At 47.1% G+C, this 22,768-nt stretch overlaps 5 protein-coding genes across 5 annotated transcripts; 4 read left to right on the top strand and 1 right to left on the bottom strand.

Moving 5' to 3' along the window:
• Positions 1–679: 679 nt before the first annotated feature.
• LAJ45_01525 (uncharacterized protein) lies at positions 680–1,027 on the top strand (the record flags this gene model as incomplete). The annotated part of the gene is made up of 1 exon (XM_046111118.1): positions 680–1,027. The coding sequence occupies one exon, from the start codon at positions 680–682 to the stop codon at positions 1,025–1,027; it is 348 nt and encodes a 115-aa protein (XP_045976296.1).
• Positions 1,028–5,657: 4,630 nt separating this feature from the next.
• On the top strand, positions 5,658–10,217 carry LAJ45_01524 (uncharacterized protein; the record flags this gene model as incomplete). Its single annotated transcript, XM_046111117.1, has 13 exons — positions 5,658–6,095; positions 6,151–6,345; positions 6,405–6,408; positions 6,485–6,509; positions 6,558–6,675; positions 6,736–7,324; positions 7,386–8,019; positions 8,079–8,186; positions 8,256–8,950; positions 9,001–9,058; positions 9,115–9,731; positions 9,788–10,096; positions 10,153–10,217. 13 exons carry the CDS (start codon positions 5,658–5,660, stop codon positions 10,215–10,217), a joined length of 3,855 nt encoding a protein of 1,284 aa, XP_045976295.1.
• A 2,166-nt stretch (positions 10,218–12,383) lies between these two features.
• LAJ45_01523 (uncharacterized protein) lies at positions 12,384–13,075 on the top strand (the record flags this gene model as incomplete). Its single annotated transcript, XM_046111116.1, has 3 exons — positions 12,384–12,499; positions 12,563–12,737; positions 12,857–13,075. The coding sequence occupies 3 exons, from the start codon at positions 12,384–12,386 to the stop codon at positions 13,073–13,075; spliced, it is 510 nt and encodes a 169-aa protein (XP_045976294.1).
• Positions 13,076–16,020: 2,945 nt separating this feature from the next.
• On the top strand, positions 16,021–17,523 carry LAJ45_01522 (uncharacterized protein; the record flags this gene model as incomplete). The annotated part of the gene is made up of 8 exons (XM_046111115.1): positions 16,021–16,194; positions 16,249–16,321; positions 16,370–16,483; positions 16,568–16,884; positions 17,001–17,085; positions 17,157–17,264; positions 17,329–17,387; positions 17,464–17,523. The coding sequence occupies 8 exons, from the start codon at positions 16,021–16,023 to the stop codon at positions 17,521–17,523; spliced, it is 990 nt and encodes a 329-aa protein (XP_045976293.1).
• Positions 17,524–19,108: 1,585 nt separating this feature from the next.
• Positions 19,109–22,386, bottom strand: LAJ45_01521 (uncharacterized protein; the record flags this gene model as incomplete). Its single annotated transcript, XM_046111114.1, has 3 exons — positions 19,109–21,715; positions 21,791–22,000; positions 22,075–22,386. 3 exons carry the CDS (start codon positions 22,384–22,386, stop codon positions 19,109–19,111), a joined length of 3,129 nt encoding a protein of 1,042 aa, XP_045976292.1.
• Between the last annotated feature and the right edge of the window lie 382 nt (positions 22,387–22,768).

Here is a 22,768-nt window from a genome sequence, read left to right as displayed (position 1 = left end):
AAAACCGAGGCGTCGACTTCCCGGTGTGCCAGGTGTGATCCCGTTTGCGCGTCGGGAGCGGGCCAGAGTCATTTGAGCAAGGGTGGACACGGAGTAGACGGTCGCTCTGTGCGCGGTCCGGCTCCTTTGAGCGTCCCCACGGAGTTGCGGAAACCCTGCAAAAAAGACACGTTTTCGACCCCGAAAATAACCCCCGGAGCGTCAAACCGCCGGAACGCCCCCATTTCATGCCGGGTCACCTTTGAGGGGTGGGAGGAAAGGAGGCGAAGGGTGAGGTTGGTGCTTGTTGATGTCTTTGCCGCTACGGCGGTGGATTGACTCTTAGCGCATGCCTGCCCGCGCCCCTGAGTACTTACCACCCTATAGACGGAATTCATCTGTGCCCTGGATCAGTCCCGAGGCAGACTGTGTGGAGGGCTCTAAACAAGTCCTTCACATGGTCCTGCTGAGGGTTTGTTCTACACCCGGCGCACTGGCAGCAGCGACCTCGACCTCCTCCAACCCGTGGGTAACTCCTCGGGGTGGGCTGTGTTGGTGGCGTACCTGCCGGTGACCTGGCTCAAGTCCCGTTCTCGCTTTTGCGTCAGCGGGCAAAGATGGAGTGTGTGGATCAATGGCCCCTGGCCATCGTTCCTTCAAACACGCACCTGGGGGCAGGAAGCCGTGCCGTACACCCAAAATGTATGGCCGGTTGCGAGCCCTCACCTTGGTCCGCCATGTGCCTGAGCAAGTTGACACCGTCGCAGCAATGCGATGGGGCCGACGTGTCCCGGCGCGGAAGCGTGAACCGAAGGAGTTCCGACGAGGCAAATGGAGAGGCCTTCTGCGGGAATACGGTGCGCCATGCCCCCCAAGGCGTGGCTATCAATCCCATAAGCAGAGATCAGGGCCTGGGAGCAGGCGAGAGGTGCAGGTGTTCCGCTTGCCCGCGCCGAAGCTCCCCAACCAACAGTGTGCTTCAGGCCAGAGCGTCCTCGGGCGCGATGGCTGCAGCCCGCAACGTGGTCACGCGTGCGGGTCAAGGTAGCTACCTGGTTGATCCTGCCAGTAGTCATATGCTTGTCTCAAAGATTAAGCCATGCATGTCTAAGTATAAGCAAAATATACAGTGAAACTGCGAATGGCTCATTAAATCAGTTATCGTTTATTTGATAGTACCTTACTACTTGGATAACCGTGGTAATTCTAGAGCTAATACATGCTAAAAACCCCGACTTCGGAAGGGGTGTATTTATTAGATAAAAAACCAATGCCTTCGGGCTCCTTGGTGATTCATGATAACTTAACGAATCGCATGGCCTTGTGCCGGCGATGGTTCATTCAAATTTCTGCCCTATCAACTTTCGATGGTAGGATAGTGGCCTACCATGGTTTCAACGGGTAACGGGGAATTAGGGTTCTATTCCGGAGAGGGAGCCTGAGAAACGGCTACCACATCCAAGGAAGGCAGCAGGCGCGCAATTACCCAACCGACAGGGAGTAAATGATAATAAACGGCTCAGGGCTCTTGTAATTAGAATGGTACTTTTCACCCCTTAACATTAAAAAACGCGACCAACTGCACTCATTGGCTACAGCGACGCAAGCTATGCTCCGACATCGACGATCGCCGCTCATTTCACCGTACTGCTTCATGCTAGGGGAAGCTCTCATCTCCTGGCACTCTTATAAGCAACGATCTGTCGCCACTTCTACAACTGAAGCGGAATACATGGCCCTCTCGGACACCAGTCGACAACTGATCTGGTTAAGGAACGCAATCCACGAGCTGGAACGAAAACCAAATCTCTCTTTCATTCTTCGAGGCGACAACAACGGCTCTCTCTCTTTGGTTAAAAATCCTGTCTTTCATAAAAGGTCTAAACACATTGACGTACATTTTCATTTTGTTCGGGAACGGTTTGAGGATGAATTATTTGAACTGGAATATATTTTCTACGAACGAGAACGTGGCGGATTTACTCACAAAGGGATTGGATAAAGGCAAACATGTTTTATTTTCTTCTACTATTCACTGTGGCTCACGAGGGGAAGTCTTGAAATAGGGCGCTCGGCACGTTTCATAGTTCTGGAAGATTCTCACCATTTCATTATAGTATTTGTCATCGGCGTATGACTCACTTTCCTATTAGTCATTCTATTTACTCACACGTCTATGACTCATTGTATTTCTTTTGTACTACCTTTCATTAGTATAAATACGGGGCATTCCCCCTTAGCTAGCAACAAGCAACACGATCAATTACTTTACTTCTCCTACATACTTTCTCTAGACTTGACCTATTAAAGGCACGTTAAAGGCAATAAAATACGACTTTACTGACTGTTTCCGGGGTTTCCTGTTTTCCGCCGGAAAACCAACGTTTTCCAATGAAGCCCCCCCTCTAGATCCCGAGATAGTTGAGTACTCAAACAAACCTATTTCGGTGGGGTCATCAAATGGTATCTGACATCAATGGGCTTGTAACAGTTGGGGAATACAATTTCTTTTTGATGGGTCCGTTGTTTGGCATATACATGCAGGCAATTCTTGCTTAATGCTCCTGGTATAATAGTAGGATGCTCGGTGATGATTCGTTTCATTGCCGATGGCCTTCGTCAACCATGTGCAGCATCACCGGTGGCAAAAACATATCCCCATGTGTATACGCTCAAAATGTGTGACAGAAGCGTTACAGGTAAAGGCATCAGTAAACTCATCTGTAAAGTTGTCTGCAAAATCGACTGATTTCCCTTAAAACGACTTTCCCTCTACCAAAATATTGACAGTACCCTCGTAAATCAAAGCTCGAAAAACGACTTTACCGACAACTTTACCGAATATTCTAGGTACACATTTCCACTCCCCCTAGAGGCAGTCCTCAGTCCGTTCAGTGTTTGGACGGACTGACTTGGCTCGAAAACCGCAGTCGACTGCAGTCCATGCAGTCCATTCAGTCCGTCCATTTTGTTGGACTGCGTGTCTTGGCACAGTCGACTGCAACGGACTGCAGTCAAACTGAACCACTGGCGGCGTTGCAGGCTGAGTTGAAGTTGGACCTGAAGTATGGATAAGGCGATATACCATAGAACTCCTTTGGTGTAATATATGATGTTACTATTGCTATCGACTATGTTGATAATCCTGCCCAGTACGTGTATAGAGCTGGACATGTTTTCTTATGTAATAGACAATATTGCAATATCATTATGGAACCCATATTGAAGAATGAAAGAATTTCGATTACTCGACTAGAAGTATATATGCATACGGCTTACCACAAGCGCTGAAATACCCACAAAACTAATGAACGACCGGAAGCAAACAAAAAAATTGTAATGTGGAGGGATATAAACCAAATACCCTCATACTCCGGTGACCGCATTACCCCCGGCCGCGTGCCCCGCTAAATGTCGAGAGATTTTGAGAGATGTCAAGGCAAGCAATTAAAGGAAGTAATTGCAGTCAACCAGCTCTTTTGCAGTAGTAACCAAACAAGAGGCACGTGTATGCTACCAGGCGGCTTTCCTAAAGGTGGTGATTGGAAGTATACTCCTCTATCTCCATAAAGTAATGTCCCTTTGCGTTCCTCGCACCAAGCTTATATTAGTTAAGGGTGCATGCGCATAGAAGCTGAGCATGAGTGTATTCAACTATAATGAAGTTAAGCAAAAAGAATATACATACACACAGCCCAAGCTTGCTACATGTACATGTAGTTATAAGCGCAGCACCCCGAGGTGAAATAAAAATCTTGTAAGGCAACAATGCAATCCGACCGGCCGAGTGATTGATCATGTGCCAAAGGCCAAACCGCTTTTCTTGTGTGACACGCACGAAGTTCACCGCATTAGGAGGCTCAAGAGTTAATATTCGACTCCCCCCGAGTCTGAGTCTGTGACATTAAAATAATCTTCGCCCTATAAGGCGCATCACGTAATCTGCTTAGTGGAGTCTTTTATCCACACTTATCACTCGAAGCTTGAAAGATGGGTATCGAGGCAAAAAGACCAGGGGTTGTATGCACAAGCTAAATGGAGGATCGAAAGAGGTTGCAGTAGCTCAATCTGGAAGAACCAATAAACCGACGGGACTCATTCCTCTCTCAGATCATCATATTTCATCAACTAAAATCCAGGGTTAGGTCTTTTCTTCGAGCGAGCGTGGATAAAAGACTCTAATTAAGGCGCTCTTAGTATTTTGCGCTCACGCCCTATATACTCTAGACTGGTAGAGTAGAGTACTCTACTGGGTCTTTATGCCATAGTCTATGACTGCATGAGCTTGGCGTATTTTTATATGGCATAGAATATCTCAGTCGCGCCCATAAACGTCAGTAGAGTATGTGTTGCGTGTATGCATTGGTGCTCGCTAAGAAGAGGCCCACGCCAAGGACTTACCTACTCTACATGTACAGTCGTTTCTGGGTGAACGGCGAACTCGGTTCGATGGCGAATGGGCCAATCAAAGTCAACAAAAGCCAACAACAGTGTGCCGACCCCTTTGCCTTGACTGATTATCAGCCCGAAAAGTCGCCATTCGTCATCGAGCCGGGTTCGCCGTTGACCTAGAAACGACTGTAGTGGTTACACGGGCGCCTCGACATCCTTCTGGTAGGTATGTACAGTCGTCACTGGGTCAACGACGAAACCAGTTCGATGGCGAATAGGCCAATCGAAGGCAATAAAAGCCAACAAAAGCGCCCCAACCCCTTTGCTTTGACTGACTATTAGCCCAAATAGTAGCCACTCGTCATCGAGCCGGGTTCGTCGTTGACCCAGAAACGACTGTACCTCAAAATCTCAAGAATAACGAATCGAACTGGACCGGAATATTGTGCTTTGGATTGGTCAAATGCTTGTTGAGCCTCAATCCGACAGACCCAAAGCGGTATTCCAGCCCAGTTCGATTCGTTATTCCTGAGATTCTGCGGTATCATTTATTATCTCAGAAGAATAAGTGGGAATTATCACCTCTAGATCTACTCGTGGCTTTGTGAGTCGGAGGAAACCGACGCCGAGAAGTAGTTGGTTATATAATGTGATCTCATGCTCAGCTGACCTGCAGATATGTATGTGCCTACAGTACATACGGCAAAATCTCAGGAATACGAATCGAACTGGACTGGAATATGGCTTTCGATTGGTCAAATGCTTGTTGAACCTCAATCCGACAGACCCAAAGCGTGTCTTCACCAATGGGTAAGTGGTATTCCAGCCCAGTTCGATTCCCTATTCCTGAGATTCTGCGGTATGTTCCTAGGTACCCGCGACCAGCAACAAGAACCCGAATATGCAGCTGCAAGTCTTTGGTGTATTTTTGACTTCTACTCCAATGGAAATTGCAGATTAGGACGTGCATTTTCGGGTGCTTGTTGCTGGTCGCGAGTAAGTAGAATGGACCAATTCTGGTGTGCAGGGCTGTATGCGAGGTCTATTGGTGTTGAGAGACACACGACTCCTTGCCGAAGATGGAGCTGAACAGATGCGTCAAACGAGGCTGTATTTCAAAATATACATCTACGGCTATGTTCTCGGTAAACAGTGGCTGTATTTACATATGTGATCGGCACGACCTAACGGGGGGCTCTTTTCTGTTTTCCTAAAATGTGTGGATTCGCCACCCCGGTTGACCGCCTATAGTACTACTACATACAAGCTTCCTGCTATCACGAAACATGTCAACCACAAAAATTGCTTCGGAATGCCAGGTTAGGAGGGCACGCGTTCACAATGAGAATCTCACATACTGCAACGGTTGCGAAATGGTGTACTGCGACTTTTGCTACGATATGCAGGCAGTACACGACAGCGACAGGAACCGTTCAGGATCCCATGAGAAGACCGAACTGAATGTTGCAAATTTTGTACTCTGTGTCTTTGACACGGGGGTTCCACTGCAGGAGAGGGAAGTGCAGCATCACAACAACATCTATTCCAAATGGTTCGGTGCTGTCATCGATGATCATAAGAAAAGCTACTTGCATGACTTTGGCGGGTTCCTTAGACTGCTGCAGGACTCTGAAATTCCTCCGTCCGACTTTTACCCCTCACTGATCTCATTTGTCGGGGATACCGGGGCAGGGAAGAGTACGGTGATCAATGGAATTCTAAGAGTATAACTCCATAAACCCCATGATAATATGACCTATGAGAGCTTAATATATATAGCTGCCGCAAGAGATCACGAATCATGTCCCGGACGACATTTTGAGCCCGGTAATGGGAACGAGTTACGAACAGACTATTCCAACCAGCGGTGATGTCCATTTGTTCAGTGACCCTGTCACACGCGATACACGTTACCCAACCTATTATGTCGACTGCGAGGGCATGGACGGGGGCGAGTCGCTGCCAGCCTCAGCAGTATGTTTGGAGAAACTCTCAAGGGTTGGTGATATCAACTATCTCATACACAAGAGAAGAGAGGTATCTCCATCTATAACACGCGCATGGGCGGTGAAGGAATTGTATCCCAGAATCTTATTCCCCTTCTCCGATGTAGTATGTCTTGTCACGACAAATTCAAGGTATTTCTCACCAACCGAGAGCATAAACACCTACTGATTGATTTATAGGGCTTTCGAAGCCCATCTTTCAAAGTTATTGCTTTGGGCAGACACAGCGATTGACAAGACGACAAATCAGCCAATGCTACCACAAGCATTCATGATATTCAATGCCTTTAGCACGAAGGTGGATTGCCTACTAGTATAGTACCCTCTGTGAGTTGCGCGCTAAAATGAGAATGTGTAGGAGGCACCGGACGACAGTGTTTTCCAGGATTGGTGGGATACTAGCAAGGTCACGCGAGAGTTTTTGGAGCGTCGAGGCTCCTCCATCCTTTCCTCCGAGTCCACGATAGGAAAGTTGGCCGCTAGTTGGAAGGCGCGAGGGACTACAATTAAAACTCTCACTGAGTTGATAGAACGCTACTTCCGACACTTCAAGATATTTTGCATCCCCAAATTAGAGTCAGTTCAGCACTCGCGCACCATCGAACAGTACCAAGCGCTGCAGACCGCGCTCTCAGCCGCTTCCAAAAGTGCTCGCAAGCGCCGACGCGATTCAGGGTTTTTGATGTCTGCCAGTACGCTCAACAGATACCTTGAAATGGCATTCGATCATTTTACTGCAACACCGGATAAGCCCTTTAACTTCTTGTCTACTGCCCTGGTTCAAAGCCCTGTCACGCAGACCCTAAAAGATCACATCTGCAAGCTCGCAGTAAAATATATGTCAATCCACCCAATGAAACCCGGCAATGAGATATTTAAGGACATCTCCCTGTGGATCGCCTCCTGTATATTTTTGAACTCCCATCGCCTGCAACTTCCTAATATGGGTAAGCTTCAATCGTTTCAGACTGTTATTATGTAGACTGACTCTAGTGGTTTTCTCACAAGATATTACCAAGGAGGTTTACAACCAGTATCGTGTATTTTGTTCGGAGGCGTTCTCTCTGTTTTACAGTCGGGATTGGCCTTGTGAAGCAGTTGACATTAAGGGTAATCGTTGTGTGAATGTCCAATCAACTCATTCAACCAAAGGCCACCAAAACATTGCCGGCAAGATTTTCGAGGTGGAGGACCCGGATACAAGCCTAAGACGGACCTTTAGGTCATCCGGTGATGATAAAGTCAACAGGGGGCGGTTCTTCACTGAGATTCAGAAAGAGCTTAGGGAGTGTCTTCTGAAATACCACACTAAGAAGTCCGAGACAGAATTCAATAGGAATCAGATGAGGAAGGCAGTCGCTGAGGTTCATGCAACAATCTTTAAGAAGACAAGGTATCGAAATATCATAGGGCATTTGATCAGTCACAAAACCTGCTTCTGTTGTTTAGCCTCCAGCCCAGCACATAAATTGTTATGTGGGCATCTTCTTTGCCAATCCTGTATGGAGGACTACTCGGAGAGGGAAAGACGCCTCCCCCGGCTTGTCTTGAAGGCTTGCCCCCTCTGTGGGGTCAAAAAGCAAAAGTTGAGAGTGGAAGTAAAACCTCCTTCCGCCGGTTTGCGTATATTATGTCTTGATGGGTATGTTTGCCGCTTTGCAAGAGACCCTAGATAGGAGTGTTACTAAGAGCTGGTGGTAGCGGGGGTGTTCGGTCTATAATGCAACTTGAGATTCTGAGGCGGATAGAGCGCGAGATCGGTCTCGATATACCGATAGACAAGTATTTCGATCTTATTGTAGGGACAAGGTAACTATATGGATCTTGATTCACCAATATCGATTCTCTGATGACTAACTTTGTTTGGCAACTGCGAAGTGGGGGTGGGCTTGTAGCTGCTGGTATAGGCTTGAAACGTTTATCGATCGAAAAGTCTATCCAGATGTTTAAAGAATTTGCAAGCAAGTCGTTTGTCCCGCGGCCGTTGGTTAGCTGGCCCATCCTAGGGAAGCTTGTCTTGGCGCACCACCATGGGCGTTACAAGACTTCTTCGCTGCAGGACGTGTTGAAGAGTGCTTTCGGTGATGAAAGCATTTTTGGAGCAGCACTGGACTCTAACCTATGTACCACAGTTCCTGGTCTAAAGGTCGCACTCACCGCAACATCATCAAACCGGAAGCCTTGTCTACTGACCAATTATAACCGCCCGCCTCCGGAGAGGAAACCTCAAGGAACATGGAAAAGAGGGGATGAGCAAACTAAAGCTCAGACTGAAGAGATAAAGGTTCAAAATAGTACACCGAATAGCTCAATGCGTTCTAGGAACGGTGCAGATGATCCCATACCCTGTCCTGGATCAGTAGTTTACGAGTTCCGGAACGAAACTCGGCGGTATCGGCCGATACAGGAATCAATTGCAATCGACGCGTATTTCGAAGTGGCCACTCATCCTAAGCGTGAAAAGGAGCGCAGTCCAGGAAGCCTCACGAGTAGTGATAATGAGGATGACGTGACTGGCAGTCTTCTGCTACACGTTGGTGATGATGAAATTTATGGGAATCCGGCTGATGATCGTAGGTTATTCTTCCCCTTTCCCGGATGGCCTTTCTTTGACATTTTTCAGCTACATACGATTTCTTTAGGGGTGAAGACGAATCAACCGAGCTAAAGTTATGGGAAGCGTAAGACACTCTATATTGCAAGAAATCTGTCTAGAGAGATGCTCATTTAGTCGAAGGGTCCGGGCTACCTCAGCTGCTCCTGGGTGTTTCAAGTCGTTTTCGCACGCCGCTTCACGGTACACGTTTGATGATGGGGCATTGCGGTGTAACAATCCAGCCTTTCTCGCTGATAAGGAGAGGAAGGTTCTCTGGCCTGAACTATCAAAGCAAGACCCAGACATCATGCTTTCCCTTGGCACAGGTTTTGATCCGGACCCTCCGCAGGTGGCGGATGACTCTCCACGTTCGGAGACAGGGATCACAAGCTTCTTACATAAAATGAAGGATCTGGGCTATACCGCTGTTCTAGAGGATATGGATTCTGAGATGAAGTGGAGGGAATTTACTGACGGCCTTAGAATTGATGACCAGGATAAGGAGAGATTATCAAAGTATAGAAGGCTGAACCCATATATCAAGAGTCCTATTCCGAAAATGGACGATTTCTGCCAGGTAGACAGCCTGCAACGGAAAGTAGACCGCTGGCTCAATCTTAGACCGGCGGCCACTGATGTTACGATGATTGCGCATAAATTGATTGCGTCCCTTTTTTATTTCGAATTCCTTGGTGCCTCCGTTGAACCTTACATAGGCGTGGAGTCTCTGAGACGAGGGGTTACCTTGACCTGCACTGGTAAGTTGATCCACCCTTTATCATACCCCTGTAAATCCTCCTAAAGCCATTTATAGGAAGAGTAAAATGTCGGGTACGATCACAAGCTCTGCTAAAACGAATCGAACTCTACGTGAATCGACCGCAGCCAGCCAGTAGTATCTTCTTGATTGGTGATAGGAACGAGATCAAGCGGGTTTTAACGGCCGAGCCAACGCCTGAAGATGGCACCAATTCAACCTACAGGATCTCATATGATGTGCAGTTTTCTTTGAAACGTGCGGATAAGGATAAGGAGATGTGCATTTACTTATCGCTTTGGGACGACCCTGCGAAAGCGGTAAGCATTAGCGGATTTCCACGATGCTTATTCCCCGAAGCAAACTGTAAGTAATAAAGATTCCCAGTCTTAAGCGTAATTAATCTCTAACTACTCATATAGCACTTTCTAAGAGAACCCTTCCAAGAAGCGCCAGCTTTCGATACCTTCCGGATAGTGTTGTGTGACTGTACGTCATGTGTTTTTCGTTTTGTCGCGCATTATCAGCCTAGATTGAAATATCGGTGTGGTGGAACATTTTAATTGGTCATTATAAATATTTTCGGGTTCGCGCCAGGATTGGGACCGCCTGTTTGCACGCTTTGGCATATATCTGTGCACAATATAGTTCTCACTCCGGCACGTTCCTTCAGAACATGTCTGTGTCTAGATGCTAGTATATAGATCAGGTACATATATTGCTAATAAGATATGTATTAACTCAATAACTTTCTATGCTTATTGTCAGTAATGTGTACTCTATAACTCCGGGGGATGGTTAAGTATTTTTAGTGATTTAATCGACCCAACACGTCGCTTATTTCGTGTCATGTGATTATTGACCTCGTCTACTGATAAACTACCCTCTATCAGCTAGTTCCAACGTTGACTCCTAGCGTCTAAGAGGCACTTGGCCAAACTGTCTTCAACGTTGAATTAATGTGGATTTATGTACACGAGGGGTAACATACCACCTCGCGATGTCTTTGGATCGTTGTCTTCATAGTGAGCTAACTATGCTCTCCGCAAATACGACATCGACCCTCTCCCCATCCAAATTACCTTATATTTCGGCCATTGTTGAGTCCGTGCCGTTCAACGCATCTTAAACAGCTCAGTATTTGGCTTCACACACCACAACTACACACATCTACTTTATGCTCCCAAGATCTATATATCGTGCAAGTAGACGTAACGGAGCGCACAAGCATATCGAGACGATAGCATTTCCCTCACGTGCAAGACCACCACCAACCCCAACCGCGTCACCCCAAAAGGTGTCAGAGCTGGGGTCATGAACTCATATTTTCGCCATCAAAGATGGGCCTTTAATATCTATCTCTCCACAAGAAAACGTACCCCCACACTACCTAAAAACTAGGCTTTGAATCATTGACCCACATTACTTCCTCCACTCCATACTCCCGTCATCAATTCCATTATTACTCCTTCGTGATACATTCCGACAGCGTCTTTGCAATACATGCACTCAATTTATGGATAGGACTTTTCATGCCGCAGCGGAGAGAGGTGACAGTCATGGCTGGGAGCGAGGTAATGTAGTAGCTGGAGGTACATGCGGGTTCGGGGTTAGGGTTGTGCCAGGGCTAGGGTTATGAATCGCGGTTTTTTTTTGGGTTAATTCATTAATTACATACAACCTTACTATGAATCGACGGTCCTCATTACATGTACCCCATATTTCCCTTTTTCCTGTGTTTAAAGGTCTTTGTTCTTTACTTTGACATGCATACAAGCAATCTGATACGCTAAATGCACATTGACTCTGCAGCGAGGATCGTAGGCTGAACGGCGCCGAGCCCAGTGAAGCGCAGGGAGACGTGCGAGATCTTTCAGAGAGCATATTTTGTTATAAGAATAGATAACTTGATACTGATAAAATACAATTTCGCTATGCGTACCTATGGACATGATATCGTTATGCTGTGTGTGATATCGCTATGTAGCGTTCAGGGTTAGGGTTTCCGGCGGATTGTTTATTCCTATCATATCCAGATCATCTAGCGGCAGAGAAATTATAAATAGAGGATATTACAGTTAGTAGGACTCGCTAAGTCCGGTCGGTGTTTGTTGAAGTTGCTGGGGTTGAATCACGGAAAGTAGCTGGCGCCGTTCTAAATTCTAACAGGATCCGGAGGATACTTATTTCAAAAGGAAATATGCTTAAACCCCCCCGAGAAAACGGCCACAAGACCATCGCACCCAAATTATTCTCCTAGTTAAGGTATTCCTATATAATCCAAAAAGGAAAAGAAAAGAGAGGAAAGAAAAGCAAAGAAAACTGGGACCCTATGATACGGCTCGTAGGTATTTACCCTTTACATTCAGGTTAACTGTAATTGAAGAGCATCAAGGGGCGCCGAGATTGATACTGTGTCGGGTGATTGTTTATCATGTTCTCATAGGGTACCTATCCTCGTAGCGACAGTGCAGATATATGCTATATGGAGCATGCGAACAATCTGGTAGTGATCTACCCACTGAGAGGACAATCATCAAAAAGCCACCACCACTACTGTGATGTCTCCTTCCAAGTTCTAACTAGGTCCTAACGCCTCGATCCTAACCCCAAATATTCCAACCCCCCAGCTAGTCATGAAATATACCAAACAATGGCCCGCCGCGGACGAGACGACCGCTGGCCACACGCGGCCATCATCACGCTGCGCACCTTCCAGCTCATCTTCGCCGTTCTCAACCCCTTCATCTGCGCGATGTTTGGCAGCGGGTACACCCCCTTCCCTCTTCCTCTCCCTCCTCGCCCCATCCCCGGATTAACAAAGAGAAACAGCTTCTTCCTGTACACCTTCGGCCTCGGCATCCTCACAGTCATCTACACCATCACCTGCCTCATCTGCTACTGCTGCGGCAAGATGCACCCGCTCTCGCTGGCCATCATCGCCTTTATCGCCTGCTTCCTGTGGAGATTTTGGCGTTGCGAGCGCGGGGTACTGGCGGTATGGGTGGTATGGCGGCGGGTATGGGCTGCTGCTGGTCGCGGTCGCGCTGATTGAGCTGTGGGTTTCTCTTTCTCCTTTTTGATGTGGAGGGAGAGAGCTGGGGCTAATGTGGTATGTGTGGATAGGTTCTTGCTTATTGCGACGACGGTGGTTGCGGGGTTGGTGGTGAGGGCGGAGAGGAAGAAGGCGAAGCGGGTGGCGGCGGCGGCGGGGGTGGCAGCGCCGGTGATGGAGGGCGCGGTGGTGCCGGTGGCGCCTGGGATGGTGGAGGCGGCGGTTTGAAGGAGGGGATGGAAAGGCTTTATGAGACTGTTTGTATGTGGTGTAAGTATGCTAAGGTTTAATGTGTAATTGTGACGTGACATTGATTGTGCGCGCGTGTGTGTGATTTTCGGTGTGAGATATATGGGCTCCCCAATCAAAGGCCGGGGGAGATAGCGGCGGGCCAGCGCTACCATCTTCATGATAATGATCTTGAAGCCATTCTCGGCCTTTAAATTTATCAGGAAAAAGAACCAACATAAAAAGAGAATCTCATCAGAGCCTTAGATCTGGGACGGCAGCGCGCAGTTGACACCGCCGACCCTACTACTCTCCGTAAAGCCCCTCCTAGTGCATGGAAACGACAAATCCTACAGGAATCACGATGTGTTACTCTCTCTTGAGAGGGTGGTCCCGTACTTCAGAAAATCCTCAGCTGCAGCCCCTTGTCCTCCAATGTTAATTATGGTAAATCGAGTGATGCATGATGTTGGCACTAGTTACCTTCTTTGAGCGAACCCGGGATAAGACATCTCGAACTCATTCTGGACGTCAAAATGGAGCGGCGACGGACCTATTACCTGCCATGTCCGTATGTCATTTAAAAAAGTGGAAACCCTAACCCTGGTTGTAGTTGCGGTTATACCACGTTATTGATGGTCCGAGACTTTGTGCGCAATACCTATCGTACTCTGAGACTCTTCAAGAACATAATTAGCTGTGCCCACTGGCAGGCGCAATACAAAGAAAGACAGAGCACTCAGCTCCTAGTTTTTTTTGTCATGCCAAGGCTATAACCAATCGAAGGGTTGCCGCAGCGTGGAATTGATAGAGGGCGAACCGGCAGCCCGAGTCCAAGAATGGATCTTTTTAAAACTCATACAAGTGAAAATTGCGTGCCATACTTGAGCGTAGCATACCTTGAGAAAAGCAGAACACAAATTATCACTCAGAATTAGCTTTTGCCCAAAACCATTCCGCCCCATCTCCCCAACTCCCCGCTCGAAACCGAAATGTTTGTAGAGTGTAGGAACGTGTTCCGTAGCGTACGATGTAAGCACTGTAATATCAATCACTCATACGTTAGAGAGACACGAAGGTTGCCCCAAGATCCCCTCGTATCTCCAAATAGAAGATAAGAATTAAGCCTGATTGGAGGTAGTACTAGAACTACACGTAATTCGTGCAGCGGTGGGTACTTGTAGGCCTGTGTAACTTTCTTGTGCAACCCTAAACCTGGCCGATCCCTAACCCTGACCATAAACGCGCTAGTAAGCCAGCGGCGGCGGCCTAGGGTTTGCGAGCGGCTGCGGTCACAAACCGTCACCCGCACGCACCCACAATCCCTATCCTATTTGTTTCCCTGCCTGCCTTTGGCTGTGGTCGCCGCCTGTATAGAAGGGTCTTATTTTTGTATTTAGGAGTAATTATGTAAGTTTAGTAGACGAACACCACAAAATTCGCGAACATTGCTAACGTGAAATATATGTACAAAGTACCTAAGATGTGGAGTACAAAGCACTCTCTCGTTCACTTAACTAGTACACTCTCCCGCGACAAGTGTTGAGGTTCCAAGTGATTAATACAACTTCTCCGTTTGGTGGTCGGCCGTCTTACGAACCCCATCAATGCGTACTGTCGCACAGGACATGTGACTACATGTATTATCCACAGGACCTATGGCGACGAATAGGTGGCATGACAACCTATTCTCAAGCCTGTCGTATAGAGCTCGCTACACACTCTAGTACTCCTATCAATACCATCATCGTCTCTTCTCTTATCGATTAAATTGGTCTCACTATAGCTATTGGAACACGCGCGCACTACCTCACAGTACCAGCACCTAGCCTGAATTACATGTATTCCGGCCAGCTTTCAACCTTCTGAAGCTCATGTGGACCAAACGATGTAAGTGCTGTCAGCAAGTGCTACTCGTTCTGCTATTATGCGAGGCCACAATAAATATACTCCACAGCGCTAACTATTGATTCGTCCTTGCCGGAGTTTTTGCCCTGTCTGACCCGAATCTTGAAGTAGGCTAATATAGCAGAAAATCAGACAATATACCAAGGTTAAACCCGCCGCGAATCAGCTTTTTACTCAAACCTAATCAGAAATCAGACGGAATAAAATTTCCAGTAAGTGTATGCGGTCGGTCACACACTATCACTCGGACCTTGGTTCTTGGCGCCAAGTCTTTACCCCCACCTCACCTGTTAACCCCCCCTTCAATTTTTCAAAGTAAACCCGGAGGGGGAAGAAAAGACCCTGAAAGGTCTTCGCCTCGATTAATCACTCTTTTTGTGCGTAAAAGTGCGCACTTATCAGTTCCCACGACGCCTTCGACAACTGTATGCATGTTGTGTAACATGCAGGCGATTTCAAACAAGGCGGAGGGCGGAGCCTCTTCCACGTCAACAGCCACTAATGCGCAGATAGAATGGCTATAGATGTATGAGTACGTATCTACTTATCTACCAGCATGAGCGGATGAAATGAGCTCACGAGCGAGCGACAGCCATTGAAAATGAATTGATAAGTTAACATGCGCAGTAAATACCCCACAAAGTCCCCTCATGACTTCGTTTCGCATTATCTACAATTTCTCGAGCTTACCCGGTTCCTGCTTGCATGCATATGCGTATGCTTAGCCTATAACGATGCAATAAACGTGACATACCATTGGATATAGGTGAGCGAGATGTCAATCTTGATGATTTGAATGCTGACGACCACCGAAGTCATGTGATCGGCACCCCCGGTCGGGCCAATGATTTGGATAACACACTCCATCAATAATTCAATGGCCTAGGGCTTCGATAGTTCCATAATCAAGATATATATCTGCGTACTGCGCCTGTTATCTACATGTAGTCAAGCCTACCTGCGAAATCACACAACTCTCTATCCAGCAAGGCCTTTCCATCCCTTCACAACTCAAAGAAATCAATCTACATATTGCTCAAGCAAATAAGAACGTGTCAATTAAAAGTCGATAGAGTTCTCTCACTATCCATCCGTCAATATGAAGATGCATATGATCCCCAACCGCCGCGACCCACCCCCCTACAGCTCAACTGACCCGCTTCAAGCGACGAATGGTATCACCAACGATAGGTATACATACTTAAACAAGTACAATTTTAGCGAAATCCCCACAGTCATAGTAAATCTCATCCGCTCGTATATCAAGCTCAAGGTCGGTCACTGGAGCCTCCTCTGGTGGAACAGGATTGCTGATTATACATTTTAGACCAAAAAGAGAAGGATACCGCCATCCGCAGAGGAGCTGGAGCGCATAGCGCGGGGATACGTTGTTACTACAGGTCTTGATAGATTCTTCCCTCCAGTAGAGACACGTTTGAGGGAATTAGCGACTAGAGCAGCCACGCTGGCAAAGAAATCGTCACGCCAGGAAAGTCTTTCCGGGCCTAAGCAGGTCAAAGATCTCATGACGCTCGGGCTCTACCAGACAGTGATATATCTCGGTAACCCCCACTCAATGAAACCTCCTTTTCCATAATTCGGTAGCCGCCTTGTATTTCTCGCTGACACAATCTCGCCTATTCAAGATGACAGCGGCTCGATGAACAACGGCAGCCGAATCCATGATATGAAAAAGGTCGTCAAGCGCATCGTCAATATCGCCACCAAAATCGATCCTGAAGGCATCAGCATACGATTCATGAACGCCAGGGACGATAGCAGACACGACCATATCTGCAGGACGAGTGAATCGCGAGAGATCATGAGAAAGGTGACATTTGGCGGGCTGACGCCACTGGGCGAGATGCTGAGGAAGAAGATACTGAATCCCATGGTTTACGACGCGGTGAGAAGTAACAATATGACAAGACCGCTTTTGGTCAGCGTAATTACAGATGGAAAGGTAGGAACATTCATTTCCTACCTTGTATTGCCGGTCTCCAGATAAATTCCTGAGAATGGTTGTGCGTGTTTGTGGCCGTCGTGTATTAAGGGAATATTTTTATTGATTGGTTTTAGCCATACAAGGAGCGTGTAGACACATTCAAGGAGGAAATCCTCGAATGCAGGAGATTTCTATTGAGGAAAGGATTTCCGGAGAACGGTAGGTTATATGGGCCCTAAAGATACTCCATCTCCTCTTATTTTATCACTGACAGCGTTTCGTCTAACCAGCCGTTCTGTTCCAGATCAGCCAGATAGGCGACTCAGAAGACGCTGCAAAGTTTATTAAAGGGCTCGATAGAGAGAGGGATCTTAGGAGCATTCTATATTGCACATCACGTATCTCACCTAAATCCCGCAGTAGTATTTGTGAAGCATAGCGCTAATGGCCCTCTTCGTGTAGAAACACTCGATGTGCAATTGTCTTATTATCGGAGGAGGAAGAGGGACATGGAGAAGTGGGTATGTTGTTCGTCGTCACTGAGCGATAATTCGAGGTTACTGGTTATTGTCATAGAATATACTAACACGATACCAGCTACTAAAGACCCTTATATACCCGATGAACGCATATGGAGATAGAAGGAACGCCAATTAAGCTAACCACAAAGTAGAAAACAAGGGGATAAGGTTTTCTTTGGGTGCGAATCCGATTCTCTGGCATCCCATTTTTCGGAGATAGCATTTCTAAATTTCTTAGTAAGAAAGCAAGATTTTAGATTTCCTTCAAATAGTGTTTCCAGTTGAGTTCTCGTTCTCTAGTGGCCGTCGGTGATAAATTAGATCATCCTAGGAGTTCGGCCATTAACACCTAGGCATGAATGGTGCCCGAAGTGCATCATAATGTGTCACTCGGTCATAGCTTAAGCATCATCCTCTAGGGGGAAGGTTTTTTTTGTTTTTGTTTTTGTTTAACTTATTAATTGCATTAGACACAAAGTTATGTAAAGAGAGTTGAAGTATGATAGTTATATCTATTCAATATATAGCACCTAGCCCTGCTTAAAAGATATAGGAGAATGAATCGATTGACGCAGGGATCGATTCCCCCATATGAAGAAGTAGCTAGAGCACGCAGAGGATTCAAGCTGAAGCGGATCCGTTGGGATAGTCTTATCCACAACTGTTGTTAATCCTGTGAAAGAATCAAGGTACTATATCGGAAATAGGCTAAAATTGTGGAAATGCATGAGGCAGTGACCAATGATCAGAAAAGCAGGATATTCTGTTGCCAAGTACACTAAGGTGGGAGAAGCGGCTTGGCAAGGCTGTGGATTCTCGCACGCAAATGACGGATGTATGAAATGATATAGACATGGTGTAAACACATAGAGAATCTAGTTAGAATACTCTTGAATTGGTCTATGGCGCCAGATTTTATCCACCTACACTCCGAGTGCACTCGGGAGTGCATCATATGATAGCACTCGGTAATCCTGCCTGTCGCTAGTGTTGGAATTGCGTTGCGAGCCTAGGAGCAATGTCTTAATACTCATACAAGTGTCAGTATATACTTATGTCAATATGTCCTATATAGACTGTTCCAAGCACAATATCTTTGTATAAATAAGGGCTTGATATGCCCCCTGTATTATAGTTAAGCAAGTCAATTAAGAAAGTCAAAGTCTTCCGCATTTATCATTCTTTATTACTTAAGTATTTATTTAAACAGCTAGTCATGTTAATTTTTGGTTTCCGAGCCTCGAGGTTCGGGTGCCTTCCGGCATCGCAAAGCTTGAGTGTCCTGAGAGGGCGGGTAGGGCACTGCTCCCAGGTTTGAAGCTATTTCAGAATCGTATACTCGAGGCTGTTGCTTGTCCCTGGAACCCCTCGCCTACCTAGGACTATAATGAAGTGTACTTTATTAAATATAGTGGTATCGCGAATGGAATAAGAGCCAGGGCTATACCAGGTTACTCAATGTATCGCTTTTCTTTCAATTAGAAGTAACATATTGCCCCAATAACTTGTAATATGCATATAGATATACCCGGCTCGCATGTGGTTTAACCAGACAGGGCCAGGCCATGTAAACGACACTTATACATGTTTCTCAATCATATACCAAACTAAGCTCAATAGCGAAAAAAAGAAAAGAAAAGAAAATATCTCGCTCGCTAGCACCACGGACATAAACGCAGTCGCTCTGGCCCAATTTCTTTGGTTTATGTCTGACCCGGCGTCTAGGAGAGTTGTACGGTATCTGTGTGGCCATTACAAGCGGTGCTGTTCAGTGCAGTATTTCCTTTATTGTTCGATCGCGAGACCGCGGCACCGCTGCGCAAGAGCCACTCCACCGCGCCAGTGTTTCCGTTCCGTTCTGCAAGTACCAGGGCATTTGAGCCTTGTTTGTCCTGGAACATGGTATTCGCGCCTCGATCAGATAGTAGTGCCATAATCTCTACATGCCCCTTGGCTGCTGCTCCCAGGAAAGCTGTCTTATTAAGCCTGAGCAGGCCATACTCGTACTCGAACTCGAACTCTAGCTCAGCTCCGCCATGATCGAGTAGAATACGAACGACATCGAGGTGTCCTTCAAGCGCAGCGATGAGAACAGCGCTACCACCACACCTCTCACGAGCATTGATCTCAGCTCCGTGCGCCAGAAGGATTGAAACTACCTCGGGGTGGCCAAATCTCGCCGCAAGTATAAGAGGAGTGCTCTGTTCGTATATCCTTATATCGACTGAAGCGCCTCGTCGTATCAACAGCGAAACTGTTTCAGGATAGCCATGATAGCTTGCAAGCGCCAGGGGGGTTTCGCCGTCCTTCGTTCTTGCATCGATCATTGCTCCTCCGTCAAGCAGTAGTTCGACAATGGCTGTATACCCTTTTCGTGCGGCGAGGTGGAGAATAGCTTTACCATCCCTGCTCAGGGAGTGGGGGTCTGCTCCTAAACTCAATAGGAGTTCCGCCGTCTCAACATGTCCATTTAATGATGAAAGAGCCAGGGCAGTGCCCTGCCTGCCTAGCATAGGTTCCAAAGCTGCCCCACACCCCACAAGTCTAGAGACGATTTCAGTTTGGCCACTCATGGCGGCAAGATGGAGTGCACTTGCACCTTGCGTGGTTCTCGATTCGATATTCACTCCAAGCGACAGAAGAACATCAACAATTTCACTCCAGCCATGAGCAGCAGCGATATGGAGAGTATTTGCACCTCCGATGTTGACCTGTTCGAGGTCTGCACCATATGCTAGAAGCGTCATAAGGATCTCTAGGTATCCACGACTAGCAGCCTTCAAAAGTGGCTTTATGACCCCACGTCGCTCGTCCTCCATTTTCGCCCCCTGCTTCAGCAGGAGCATAACTGCAGCTGCCTGATTGCTATCGACGGCAATCCCTAGACAGGTCAGCCGTTTTCTTAGGACTACTTCTGGGTTTGCACCAGCCCTAAGTAGAGATTCCATGATATCAACTTGTCCCGCCTCTGAGGCTCTATGTAGCGGGGTTTCGTTCTCTGCTGTCTGTGCCTCTAAATCCGCACCGCGGCTCACTAAGAGATCGACAGTAGCAATATCATTACACTGTATAGCACAATGCAAGGGAGACACGCCCTGTTCTTGCTGAGCGTTTATATGTGCTCCACGATCTAACAGCACTTTGACCGTCTCAACACCTCCGCTTGACGCTGCTAGAATAAGGGCGGTACTCCCATCATTCGATCTCACTTCTAGAAACGCCCCTCGGTCCAAAAGTAATTCAGTCATTCTTTTATCCCCCTCTCGTGCTGCAACCAACAGAGCAGTTTCCCCATCCTTCTGTCTGGCCTCAAGATTTGCTCCTCGGCCTAATAGTAGCGTTACCATTCCTATATCCCTCTTTCTTGCGGCAATTATCAGAGCGGTGGATCTGTCCTTATTACCCTCCTCCATACAAACACCATGGTCCAGTAGGAGCGTAACCATATGAATGTTTCCCTCCTCTATGGCAAGTTGCAGAACAGTTTTCCCATCCTCTAGATTCACCTTCGGGTTGGCACCGTGGTACATGAGAATCTCAACGCTCGACAGCTTCCCAGCACGCACCGCAGCTAATAATGCAGTCTCGCCGGAATCATTTCTTTGTTCTATATCTGAACCGAGAGCCAAAAGCCTAGAAAGTGTCCTGACATCACCATCAAGTGCGGCCCCGATCAAGTCATTTACACCGGAATTCTCCATATGGCGATGTGGAACATGCTCGTTCTCCGTTTTGGTTTGTGAAATCTCACAAGCCGGTAGAAGTACCTGTGATAGGGCTTCTTCGGTATGAGAGGCGAGTATGGTCAAATCGGGAATTGTCCCATTTTCTTCAATTATCCAAGGATCTTGTAGAGCACTTGCTGCTGTAAGACGTTCTTCGGGGATTACACGCAAAAGTGACATAATAAGATCCATTGCCTTGCTGCTCGCTTGTGCCTGTTGAAGTTGTTTGATATGAAATGCAACATCTCCTAGAAAAAACATCCATAAGAGCTTAAAGTCAAAGATAGGCTCATTCGTCTCCATCAGTTTCTCATCGACGATGATACCCGAGATCGTTGTGATCGGAGTTGTATCCTCCATAGATGTCGAAATTTGGGAGAAGATAGGCGTGGATGTCAACATCTCATAAATGATGCATCCTAAAGCCCACATATCGATGGCGTTTGTGTATTTCTTCCGCGCTTTCCCTAAGCCCTGAAGTTCTGGCGCCATATAACATTGTGTTCCAACCTTCGTCCGCAGCTCTGTTTCCTTGTGGAACTTTGAACACCCGAAGTCTGCTATCTTTACCCGCACTGGAATCACTGAAGCCATCAAGATATTCTGTAGGGTAGCAATCGGATTGCATGAATTAGTCAAGCGGCCGATAACTGAGCGCTTAAGCGGTTCGAAACTAACCTGGGGTTTGAGGTCCCTATGGCATATATTGTTCATATGCAGATTACGAACACCTTCCAGCAGCTGCATCGTGATATATCGGGCATTATGTTTCATTGCCGGATCTTTGATGTACTGGCTCAAATCGCCGTACATGATGAACTCCGTCGCAATGTATAAGTTGTGCCTATCCTCAAACCATCCAAGAAATTGAACAAATAAGTCTGTATGCTGCGTAGAATTGCCACAAGGATCAGCGAACTGTTGCCCCACGTCCCTGCTATCATGTCAGGAAGAAAGCTCACATCGAGTGCCATGCTCAGGGCCATGAGCTCCGCCTTAGAGCTCACCCCGCTCACTCTATGAATTCTTTTTACGGCCCTACACTGGCCATCGGCACTCAGTTGTAGGGATACAACACCGTAGCCCCCAGAGCCCAGCTCTCTTGTCTCGCGCCACGGCTTCTTTACTTCTACAGCTCGGAGCGCACCGGACACCGGGGAGCTCTTGTATATAACCGTAGTGTGGACTACGGAGCTCCTACCTGGTGAGAACTCTGTCTGAAGCTTGTAGCGTTCGATTATGGTGTCGTCGATCGCGATACCAGCTGGGGACATGATGATCGGGGAGAGCAAGGTTCCTCGAGTATTCAGTATATACGGCGCTCAGATATTGTATAATGTGAAGTCGCGCTCTAGGTCACCCCGCCCATGGGGTACACGAAATCGATCACAATTTGTCTAGACTGTGCCGCAATGATGGGTTAGGGTTAGGGTTAGGGTTGTTGGTCTGACATACTACAAAATATAGGATTGCATACATATCCATTTCCACCTCCCCGAGGACCGCCCCAGTTCACTAAGTGGCAAAATACACCCATTCACGCTCAGTACGATCGATATTTAAACAGGAATGATACCAGTAAATGTCTTGCAATCTACATAACTTAGATTGCCTGATACCTGACCTATAAGGCAAGCATTCCATGAGCCTAGTACC

The sequence above is a fragment of the Morchella importuna genome (assembly GCF_003444635.1).
Source record: "Morchella importuna strain M04M26 chromosome Unknown Morimp01GS002, whole genome shotgun sequence".
Taxonomy (NCBI): domain Eukaryota; kingdom Fungi; phylum Ascomycota; class Pezizomycetes; order Pezizales; family Morchellaceae; genus Morchella; species Morchella importuna.
This window is presented reverse-complemented; position numbering and strand designations above follow the sequence as displayed.